This window comes from Glycine soja, chromosome 1, assembly GCF_004193775.1.
Source record: "Glycine soja cultivar W05 chromosome 1, ASM419377v2, whole genome shotgun sequence".
NCBI lineage: Eukaryota > Viridiplantae > Streptophyta > Magnoliopsida > Fabales > Fabaceae > Glycine > Glycine soja.
Window position 1 is genome coordinate 32,655,890 of NC_041002.1, and position 10,625 is coordinate 32,666,514.

Here is a 10,625-nt window from a genome sequence, read left to right on the forward strand (position 1 = left end):
AGGACTAAAAAAATTTAAAATAAAACGACTAAAATAAAAAAAGTCTAAATTATTTTAAAATAAATACCACTTTCAAATTATAAAAACTAAAAGGTATAAATTATGAAACTATGTGTATTTAAAAATATTTTAAATAATAAAACTAATCATATTAAAAAAAACAATAAAATAAATCTTAAAAGAAAGGTTCTTATGGATTCACAATCCATATGTTTCTTACGGATATTGGCAATCTGTATGGTTCTTGTCAATCCATAAGAAACATATGGATTGTCAATCCATAACAATCACACGGATTATTAATCCATAAGTTTTATACGGATTGTAAATCCGTATAAAACTAGATCAAAGTTGCAAAAGAAAATCAACTAACATCTATCGTTAATAGCCACACCAACCATCACCACAACTACCACTTGCCAACGAACTACCGTAACCAATGCGCCTCAACCAAAACAGACACAATAACGAACGATCACCTCTCACAAGAATAAATGCAAAGAATAAAACAACAGAATGAATGGTCCGTGAAGAAGGAAAAGAAGAAGAAGTTAGCAAGGGGTATTTTCAGAATTTCAAAAAATTCCTGGGTGCACAAAGTAATTCTCTTCTTCTATACTAAACGCCCACAATATAACAAGTGGGCTTTGGAATATACTTAGCCCAATGGACTTCTTCATTCGGCAAGCTTAGATAGACTATCAGATATAGTTACGGAAAATTATTTTTTCGGTTACCAACAGTAATTAAAAAAAAAAGGTCCCTCTATTAATTTATTTAATTCAATTAAATTCCTCTTTTAATAAAAAGTTAAATTTGATCTTTATCTTGCAAAACTTTTCAATGCGGCTCTTTCCGCCATATTGCCAAGAATGACGTTAACGTTGTATATACATGACACAAACAACTTAGCACCACATTGATAAGTTTGGTTAGCCATCCTAATGGCACGACACCGACAGAAAGGACCACATTGAAGAGTTCATGAAAAATAAGAGATGAAATTGAACTTTTCATTAAAAGTGAAATCAAATTGCATTAAAAAAAGTAGAGGAAACAAATTAGTAAGTTAGCCAAATAAAAACTATTCTTATAGATATGAAAACTTGAACTTGAAGGGAAAAATTATGAATATTATAATACGCATCATGCATTGCCATTGTTCATCCACAGTACTTGAAAATTGACCAACTTGGCGTGGGGTGCAAGGGAGTTGACTTTTTTGGGTACAGCAAGAGAGTTGACCTGTGGTCTATATTTAACAATAAGAAACTTTGAGCCCATTTGTACTTCAATAAGAAACGAGACAACCTTCGAAGCTTATTTATACTTTCTTACCAAAATGGAACTGTACAGTAAAGGGAAGAAGCCCATTTGATGCATAATACACAATAATCTAGTAGTCAAAGAAGTGTAACACGCAATATGGAATCAAAGGACAATGTTGAAGATAACGATCAATTTCAGATATCTGAGAAGATGATAAGAGAAGAAGCGGTAAATGTTCCAAGATTAATATGATCAATAATTTTCTGTGTGTTGAATTTTACATTAAGGCATCTTACAACTGGTAAAACCGAGCAAGATTTTAATTGTTTCATATGTTGATAAACTATAAAGATTAATAGTTTCTATGAAATTAAGCCACAATGTTTGAGTTCGGGAGGTGTCAAAAATCTTATTTTATTGAAGCTCCTTTTAACAGTTAGCATGGATAAATATGCTTCGAAGGTTGTCTCGTTTGCAGCACTATTATCTTTATAGACACAATGATAGTACTGTGAGGCAAAAGGATATACTGAATCATTTGCGTCAGGCACTAGACAATATCTCTTTTGCAAATAAACCACATAAGGGGAGAGCTATCAGGTCATGTACAACAGAAGAAGAGCTTGATTGCAAGGTAAGAGCAGAACCCAAATTAATAATAGTCTATTTGGTCAGTTCCTTTGAGAATTTTTCTGAATTTTTTTACCATTTTTTTTTTCCTTGTATTGCTGTGTCCGGACACTTCAGAAGTTGAATTATATGATGCTACATGGAAGAAGAAACTTGGCTGAGGAAAAGCAGCTATTTAGAAATAAAAATATGTGCCACAAGACAGATGATGCTTCAAGTTCATCTCTTCAAGAGATCATGAAAAATGTAAATTAAGAATTTTGATCCGCTTGTTTTATTTTGTGCTATTATTTTAAGCTTCTATTATATATCTTATACAATAGTATTATTGTTAAATCATTAACCATTACTTGTTCATTTACTGTTTTTTTGGGATATTATGAATTATATACATGATGACTCCAGGTACAGATGAAATATAGTTACTACAATCGTCTCTATAAACAGAACAATTGTCATAAACTCCTTAAAGAAATCAAACATTTTGAAGTGACAAGGAAAAAGTCGGCACAATTAAAACAAAGCATCAGAAATCAAGAGAAGGTAAAATATTAAATACATATGTTGGTTGAAAAACATTTCTTGTTAATCTTTTAAGGACTAATTAATCTCACTGATATCTTTGTTTTTTTTAGATTATGAATGATGAGTTAATCGAGATGGGGAAGAAAAGGCATGCACTTGAGACCAAAATCAAACATGTTGATAGAGAAATAGATCTCATATATGAAGAATTGAAGCCCTTTCACAAGGACTATAAAGAGGCAAATTGCCAAAAGGATGCATCTCTTTTTATGCTTCAGATGAAAAGAAGAGAATACAGGGTCCTCAAATGTAGCAACTTGGAATATGATTTCATTCGCTTTCATGATATCTATTTGGAGAAGCCTTTATCACAAGAGAGGTCAGTGTATCTTCATTTCTTTATGGTTTAATGAATATAAAATGGGAGAAGAATTTTCTGTCTACCAACAAGAAACTCTGTATGTTGTAACATATTTTTGAAATATCATATTCATACAATAAAATTATAAAACTTGTACAAAACTCTTTTTTTCTCTCTATAACTCTTCATCACATCATTCATCTTATTCCAAATTTCTCTCTTTGCATTAAAGAAGAAACTGGAAAGAACCAAATTAAAAGAATTGCTCAGCATTCTGCGTAATTCTTAATTTCATTTTATACTTATTTACCTATAAAGACAAAAATGCATAAGCAATATGCACATGTAGAACATAAAGATTTCAATATCATAAAGATCTGACAAACAAGTTTAGATTAATTGGTGGTCTCTAAAATACATAATTAATCTGTTTTATGTGTTTCCTATTTCTATTTTCCAGGAGAAGGCGTAACAAACAAACTTAACACATTCGTTCTTTCATAGAACTGAAGTGAAGCCATTGTATACTAAACTGAAGAATGTATTCAAGACTTAGCCAAAGTGCTTGTATTGATATTTTGTAACCAAAAAGAAGTGCTTGTATTGATGCTAAGAAAAAATAAAAACCTTCCATGGTCATTGGCAAGGCAAAAGAAATTTGCATTGTTTCCCTTATTTCAGAAAAGAAAAAATATCCTCAATACATATTAGCTGTGACAAATGCCAACTGCTTTGAATCTTCACCTCAGAAAATCAAATTTTGGTTTATAACCATAATAAGAATAATGTTTGAACTCCAAATTAAGAACGATGTAACTCCGAATTCTAACGCTACCATGGGTTCTGTCAACTGGGTTACAAGTTTTAGATAAAAGATACAATACAAGCCAGAAGTTCAATTGGTTGAGACATAGTGCCCGTTAAAAGTTTGATGGAATTGATCTTTGAATTGTTGAATATGATTGGGATATGTATCTAAATTAATCTGAACTATATATTTGCATTATTGAAACAATGAAACATGTATTTTTCATTAAAAAAGTATGAGAATTAATATTTTTCTAATTTCAAGGACAGTTCAACTTGTCATACTGATCTTTCAACGTAACAGAAAACCATGTAGACCATCGGCAATTTTGCATAACCTAGCCGATGACTAGAAATTCACCCCTTTCAAGAGATTGAGATTCCAAAATGAATTTTGCCTATCCCAACAAAGTCTTCCCCGTTGCAGTTAGAAATTTCACTCTAACAACATGTTTAAAAAACCATTGCGATGAACTTTGTTGGTCCCTCGTTGCACTTTTATACAGGATTCAAGAGTAACAAAAACCTTAAGGATCCAGATTAGATGGCACTATGTTAACAATCAGGATTACAATGACAAAATTTAGGCCAAAATATAAGAAAAAAAAATGAAACTATACATTGCTTAATAAGTATGGTTCATACCAAACCTAAGAACTGCTAGCAGTTCCATAACTCTTCTCACCTCATCACAAAACTCCTTCACTTAAGAATAAAGGAGAGAAGCAGAGGGCCTAGGATAATTAAACTTTTTAGCAGCATCTATACTTCCTTTGCTGGTAGACGCAGGGAGTCCATTGGGGTGGCCAAGGCCAGAGCCACTAACTCTACACTTTTTATGATCACCATTTTTCACCTTATCATTTGATTCGCGTAGCTGCTCCAATGCTTTCACCACCTCATCCATATTTGGCCTGTATTTGGGCTCTACAGAAAGACATTGAAAAGCAAGGGTGGCTGCCCTTTGAGCTTGGGTAAGGGAATACTGTCCTTCAAGACGACTATCCATCACACGAAAAACTCTGCGTTTGTTAGAAAGGTAAGGCTTTGCCCATTCAACTAGGCATTGCTCTCCAGATGGTCGGTTCTTGTCTATGGCTCGTCTTCCTGATAACATTTCCAAAAGAACTACTCCAAAACTATAGACATCACTCTTGGCAGTGAGGTGACCTGGTAAAAATGGAGAAAGAATTGGTTAGTCATAAAATTTTCTATGGATCAACCCCTTGTTTGTATATTATGCTAAAAATTTAGTGTGACTTAGATTTAGTTGTTTCACAAATCTATAAATAAAGATTGAAACAGAATAGTGTTTTGCAGAAAGTGTATAGGATATTATATATTACATCCTATGAAAAGTGGTGCCAGCAAAACTAACTGGTATTCTGCAAAAGCTTGGAGAAAGTAATGCAGCTTAATGGTACTATTATTGTACATGTAAGAGTATTTGAAACCATTCCTATGCAATGATGTCTAAAGAGTCCTAGACAAAGAAAATGACCTGGAATTGATTTATATATAGTCCATCAACAAAAACAGTATATTTTGATATGGAAAACTGTTGCATGGAAAGCCAAAAGGCAAGTCAGGAACCTGATTTGACAAACACCAGATATTGTACCTGTTGCTAGATACTCTGGTGCTGCATATCCATGGGTTCCCATGACCCTAGTAGAAACATGGCTTTTATCACCAGTTGGTCCATCTCTGGCCAGCCCAAAATCAGAAAGTTTGGCATTATAGTTCTGCAAAACATAAGTCAATCAAGCAGCTTAGTGAGTGCATGCTAAATCGTATATTCAACCATATGAAGATATGGCCAAGTTTCCAATACTTACAGTATCAAGAAGGATATTGGAAGTCTTAAAGTCACGGTATATGACTTTAGTTTCTGTGCTATGGAGAAAAGCAAGACCCCTTGCAGCCCCAAGGGATATTTTCAATCTCAAAGTCCAAGAAAGCTGCTGAAAATGAGATCCTCCTGCATCAATGATGAGTTCATTCAACATTAGTATAGGAACTTCGGAGGAACAAGAGAATATTACAATCTTTGAAGGAGGACTAGCACTACTTGTACAAAGCCTAAGCCTAAGGAAAGAAATCAGGAAATATAATGAAATTAGCAAACAACTCCTAAGATAGTTTCACAATTACACAATTAATTGACTCAACAATATATTGAGATATTCTATATTCTAAGATACCCTAAATGTTCTCTATCAGGAAGGAACAATAAGCGGAAATATAGTATTCGTATAAATTAGATGGTACTGACTTCTGAACAGATGATTCTCCACACTGCCTTTGGGCATATACTCATAAACTAGAAGCCGGTGCTGATCCTCTAAGCAGTAGCCTATCAACTTCACAAGATTAGGATTTTGCAGTTGGCCAAGATAGTTGATTTCAGCCTGCAAATTACAATATAAAACAAGAAGAATATTAACCACTAAGCTATAAGTTATGGACATCTGCTGAACTTTAGCATCCTAATCTAGTCATCCAAAAGGTAATCTTTTTAACTTGCATCATTAAGACAGTAATGCCAATTAAATCAAAGTTAACAAATAAAGAGTTTAACAGAAATCCCTGAAACAGGATCAGGCATACTAATTGAATAAGTAACCAAAAAAGCATGGAGCTGCCTACAATCTTGTTAATATACATCAAATGAGGAAACTGAATGAGTGTACAGAAAATAATTGATACTTACCAACCATTCCTTGTGACCCTGGAAACTGTCTTGGTTAAGTTTCTTCACGGCAATAACCATGCCTGTTCCGGGTCTGGTAACAGCAAGCGAATGTTCATCAATCCAGCCCTTGAAAACTGAACCAAATCCACCCTCTCCTAGGACACTATCTGGGCAGAAATTTTTTGTGGCCATTTTTAGCTCATTGTAGCTGTAGCTTTTTAAATTGGAAAATTGTAAGATCTCTCCCTCGCTCCGAGGGGTCATGGGTATGGAAGCTGATGAGTTCCTGCTACTTGACTGGATGTCATGGCCATCTCTGCTAACACTTCTAGAAGTGAACCCTGCATACATACCAAGACAAGTTCACAAAAATTTAATCACCGTAGTGCCTTACAACAAACAAAATAATCAAGGTCATCATCACTCATTATCAAATTTACAAGGAATCCAACTAAAGCCACAAATTATCCCTATTGTGCTAACTATATTTTCTCTCAAATTCAAATTTCACTTTTTTCCACCAGGAATCACCTCAGTGAAAATCCAACATCAGAAGGGGCTTCTCAAAGGGGATTAAAAAAATTGAAAATATACACTAAGGCCCAAAATCTAGAATTTAGGCATTTAATGAACCTCCAAGACCAAACTCAACTATGAAGAAACACAGATCACACCATAAGATAAGGCTTACCATCCTTAAATAGCATGGATCTCAAAGATGTCAGGGACTAGCATACATGTCTAGGCAGCACAAATCTTCATATAGTTATCAAATTTAAGTTTTGTGATAACGAACCCAATATTCACTCCAACTCCAAAAATTAAATCATGACAAGTAATTTAGCTCATTCAGATATTAGGAGTAAACAAAATTATGTAACATGCAAATCAAGAAGTGACTTACCTGTATTGGAAGGACTCACGGCCTTAATCCTACTGCTCCAACAAGCACCCATCAACAAAAATCTGCTCAATACTTTTCGGGTTATATCTTTCAGATGCAACCGAACAAGCAAGCAAACAAACAAACTCAAAAAATGTAAAGAATAAGCCAAAGTTTGCAACCCCAAATGCAAAAGCAAAAGCAAATATCCAAACAGGAGAAAGATAACATCGCACTAGGCTTTTTGGCTGATGCTAGTGAATGAACACTGAGTAGCTGAGATTTAAGAAACTTTTCAACTTAAAATGATTATGGTTAGGAATAGACGAATCATAAAGTAAAAAGTACAAGGAAAAAAAGTGGAACTTCGTTCACTTTGTTAATGGAGCCACTTGACTATTCAGACGATTAGTTGGTTGACTTTTCTTTTTCCATCTACTTTGTCTTGTTGTTCTAACACCCTAAAGCAAACGAACATGAGAATTTATTAGCTAATTTATTCCTCTCACAAAGAAAAATGACGGGGTAGGTAAAAATTAAATGCGGATATCAAACTTCTCTTCTGATTTTATTAATCAGTGACAGGTTCACTGACATGTTTGAACTTTCATTATTGAAGCCAACCCCAGTGATAATCCATTTCTTCTTAATCGTTTGATTGATATCATGCATGCTATGTTCTACGATCATGGTTTTTCATGTTACCAACTTGTCACGCATAGGATTCATTTGGTAGGGTTCATCAATTTGACCATGCGGCCTAATGTTTAGTACAACTTTTCAGTCATGTGGGTACGTAATATTTCTTTCTTATTAAAATGGTAAAACTGAGAGATACCTCAATACTATTGCAAGGGCGCCAATGGTGTATTAAAACTAACAGCAGATACTCATCTATAGATTACTGCATGCACCGTCTCATATCACAAACAATTTCAAGAAATTTAGAACTTGATGCATAGTTTGTACCGAATTCTTAGTCGCTCATCATGTAAGTATACTTCTTAGAGTGTGTTTGTTTTAACATAGGGAGGTTGAATTAATGACACTAGAGAAATGGTTTGAAGTGAACATACATTGAAATGTGTGATAATTGTAAAATAAATACACACTTAGATGGTTAAATTGGTTCTTAAGACAACTCAAAGCTGCATATAAAGTTAACTTTAAATAGAAAAATTGAAAATTGGGACATAGTCACATAGATGACTCTGAATCTGGGCAAATATTTCTGTAATTAGATATTAATGTAGTTGACTACAGCTGGTCATAACGGATCGTACGACGAAGCAAATAGTCATATGGATGATGCAAAATTAAGGTGAATTGAAAGGGTATTAGAGGAAATTACCTTTTGTAACATAGTATTCTATTCAATTCCGAAGTTACTTCATCAAATGTTACAATTAATAAGAGCAATTTTCAAATGCTATTATGGAATTTATGTCAAAAACACATGTTATTATGGAATTCCTTAAAAAATGTTATAATGAAAGCATAACTGATAGTAACAAAAAATAAAGAGTACTATGTAGATTTAAAAGAAAATGGTTTTAGGAAATGAGTTAGTGAAGATTTTTTAACTATTAATTAACTAAAAATCAATAGTAGGCGTAACCTTTAAATAATCATTACAACAGTCACAATTTTCATTATATTTTGATTAGTTATCACTTATCATTAATTATATATTTCGGAAGGTTGAAATGTGTTGATGTTCATTTCAAAACGCGCCAAACCATGTCAAACGAGAAATTGAAACCTTCCATTTCAACGCACAAAACAACAAGAAGAAAGGTTCAAATAATTTTCAATTATCCTCAAGAAATAGTCAGAATTAAATTGCGAGGTCTGTCCTTTCTCCCCTTTCCATGCAATGGCAGGAAGAATGCTTTACTTTTTCACATCACATATATCTTTCGTCTTATTCAAAATGGTTGACACTTTTCATTATGGAAGTTCTTCAAACTGTGATTTCCTATTTTAAGAAAAAATAATTTTCTTTTACTAAACATAACTCCCTATAATACTTTTGTACATCTAAGATTTTGATACATAAATTAATAAATATAATTAATATTTTTAATCTTTAAAAATTATTTATATAATTTCTTTATGTCTCTTATTTTTCATATTAATTATATTTTTCTCTCATTTCTTTTTTTTTATTTTTTTTCACTTCACTATGAATAATAAAGGATATAACTAATTTTTTTAATATCAATTTGATGATTAAACCTATAAAGGTAGTAGTTTAAGATTCAATAGTGGTTAATTGTAAGTTGATTATTATTATTATTATTATTATTATTATTATTATTATTATTATTATTATTATTATTATTATTATTATTATTATTATTATTATTATTATTATTATTATTATTATTATTATTATTATTATTATTATTATTATTATTGAGGTTAAAGTATGTTTAAGGTCCTTGCTAAATTAGTAAATTTTTATTTTTGTTCTTGATATTTTATTTTAATATTTAATAAATTAGTGAATCGTCAAAGAATTTTGTTTAATTGATTAAATAAGATGTGTGAATTGTTGTGCATAATTTTTTATTCCCATGGATAAAAAATAGTGAATTATTTTTGGACTCATGATAAATTTTGTTCATTTGTTATTAATATCTATCAAATATTTTTTAAAGAGATTAATACAAAATGAACAATAATTAATAGAAACTAAAAATAAAATTCGCTTATTTATCAAGAACTAAAATCAAATATAAAAAATTAAAAATAATTTTATTTTATTTTATAAGAATCTCAAAAACAAAAAAAACTTAAGTCTTATTTCCCCAAAACTTAGTTCTAGGCAAAATTTGAATACATTAACATACTTTTAACAATAACTAAACATATCCCAAAATTAAGTTTACTCTAAAAAAAATGTGTTTAACCTCCAAAAGAGTATTTTTTTGAACATAAAACATAACATTTAATTATGCACCTACGGACACTTGTAGTGACACTCACATATTAGTGTAGGTAGAATACAAAAAAAACACTAAAAACTTCCATACAGACCTGCAAGAGAGTGATGCGTGAAGCGCTTCCTCATTGCAAATTGCAACACCACACACCCCTCTTTAAATTATACGAAAGCCTAATCCATCTCATTTTATAGAAAACCTCCTTGTCTCTCTTCACTTAGTCTCTGTCTCTCTCGTTCAAATCGTTTTTAATACACTCATTTTATTCCAAATCTTGATCACGTCTCTAATTTAATTACTCTCTTCTTCCCAATTTCTATGCTCGTATATCACAGCAAGCACGCGATTCTGATTCTCTCTTTATTTCTCTTCTTTTAATCTGAAACCATGTCATGATTTTCCTATTCTATTCAATCTTTTCTAAATCGCATTGTGATCACCTTGCTTTAGTTGGGTTCGCATGGTTTTCGTAGCAGGTTTGTCATCACCTTGTTCAGGAACGGAACC

The 10,625-nt window shown here is 32.1% G+C and overlaps 2 protein-coding genes across 4 annotated transcripts; one reads left to right on the forward strand and one right to left on the reverse strand.

The window, feature by feature from the left end:
• The first annotated feature begins 1,305 nt into the window (after window positions 1-1,305).
• Window positions 1,306-3,528, forward strand: LOC114414771. 2 transcript variants are annotated; one of them, XM_028379176.1, is made up of 6 exons: window positions 1,306-1,497; window positions 1,706-1,903; window positions 2,017-2,145; window positions 2,305-2,442; window positions 2,535-2,803; window positions 3,246-3,528. In XM_028379176.1, exons 1-6 carry the CDS (start codon window positions 1,426-1,428, stop codon window positions 3,268-3,270), a joined length of 831 nt encoding a protein of 276 aa, XP_028234977.1. In that variant the 5' UTR covers window positions 1,306-1,425; the 3' UTR covers window positions 3,271-3,528. The 2 variants fall into 2 exon arrangements, with proteins under 2 accessions (XP_028234977.1, XP_028234985.1); XM_028379184.1 differs by having other exon boundaries at window positions 1,748-1,903.
• A 516-nt stretch (window positions 3,529-4,044) lies between these two features.
• LOC114414783 (receptor-like cytoplasmic kinase 176) lies at window positions 4,045-7,657 on the reverse strand. Of its 2 annotated transcripts, none has more exons than XM_028379205.1 (7): window positions 7,546-7,657; window positions 7,192-7,253; window positions 6,306-6,628; window positions 5,868-6,003; window positions 5,431-5,573; window positions 5,214-5,337; window positions 4,045-4,762 (listed from the first exon to the last, which is right to left on the reverse strand). In XM_028379205.1, the coding sequence occupies exons 2-7, from the start codon at window positions 7,241-7,243 to the stop codon at window positions 4,299-4,301; spliced, it is 1,242 nt and encodes a 413-aa protein (XP_028235006.1). In that variant the 5' UTR covers window positions 7,244-7,253; window positions 7,546-7,657; the 3' UTR covers window positions 4,045-4,298. The 2 variants fall into 2 exon arrangements, with proteins under 2 accessions (XP_028235006.1, XP_028234998.1); XM_028379197.1 differs by having other exon boundaries at window positions 7,192-7,278; window positions 7,546-7,636.
• Window positions 7,658-10,625: the final 2,968 nt, after the last annotated feature.

Bases quoted from the DNA above. Each gene is read 5' to 3' on its own strand.
- LOC114414771 (XM_028379176.1), top strand. From the start codon at position 1,426: ATGGAATCAAAGGACAATGTTGAAGATAACGATCAATTTCAGATATCT. The intron at 1,498-1,705 runs GTAAATGTTCCA...TCCTTTTAACAG, and splicing joins AGATGATAAGAGAAGAAGCG to TTAGCATGGATAAATATGCT. The intron at 2,146-2,304 runs GTAAATTAAGAA...TGATGACTCCAG, and splicing joins TTCAAGAGATCATGAAAAAT to GTACAGATGAAATATAGTTA.
- LOC114414783 (XM_028379205.1), bottom strand. From the start codon at position 7,243: ATGGGTGCTTGTTGGAGCAGTAGGATTAAGGCCGTGAGTCCTTCCAAT. The intron at 5,574-5,867 runs GTCAGTACCATC...TCATTGATGCAG, and splicing joins GGAGAATCATCTGTTCAGAA to GAGGATCTCATTTTCAGCAG. The intron at 5,338-5,430 runs GTAAGTATTGGA...TATGTTTTGCAG, and splicing joins CCAATATCCTTCTTGATACT to AACTATAATGCCAAACTTTC.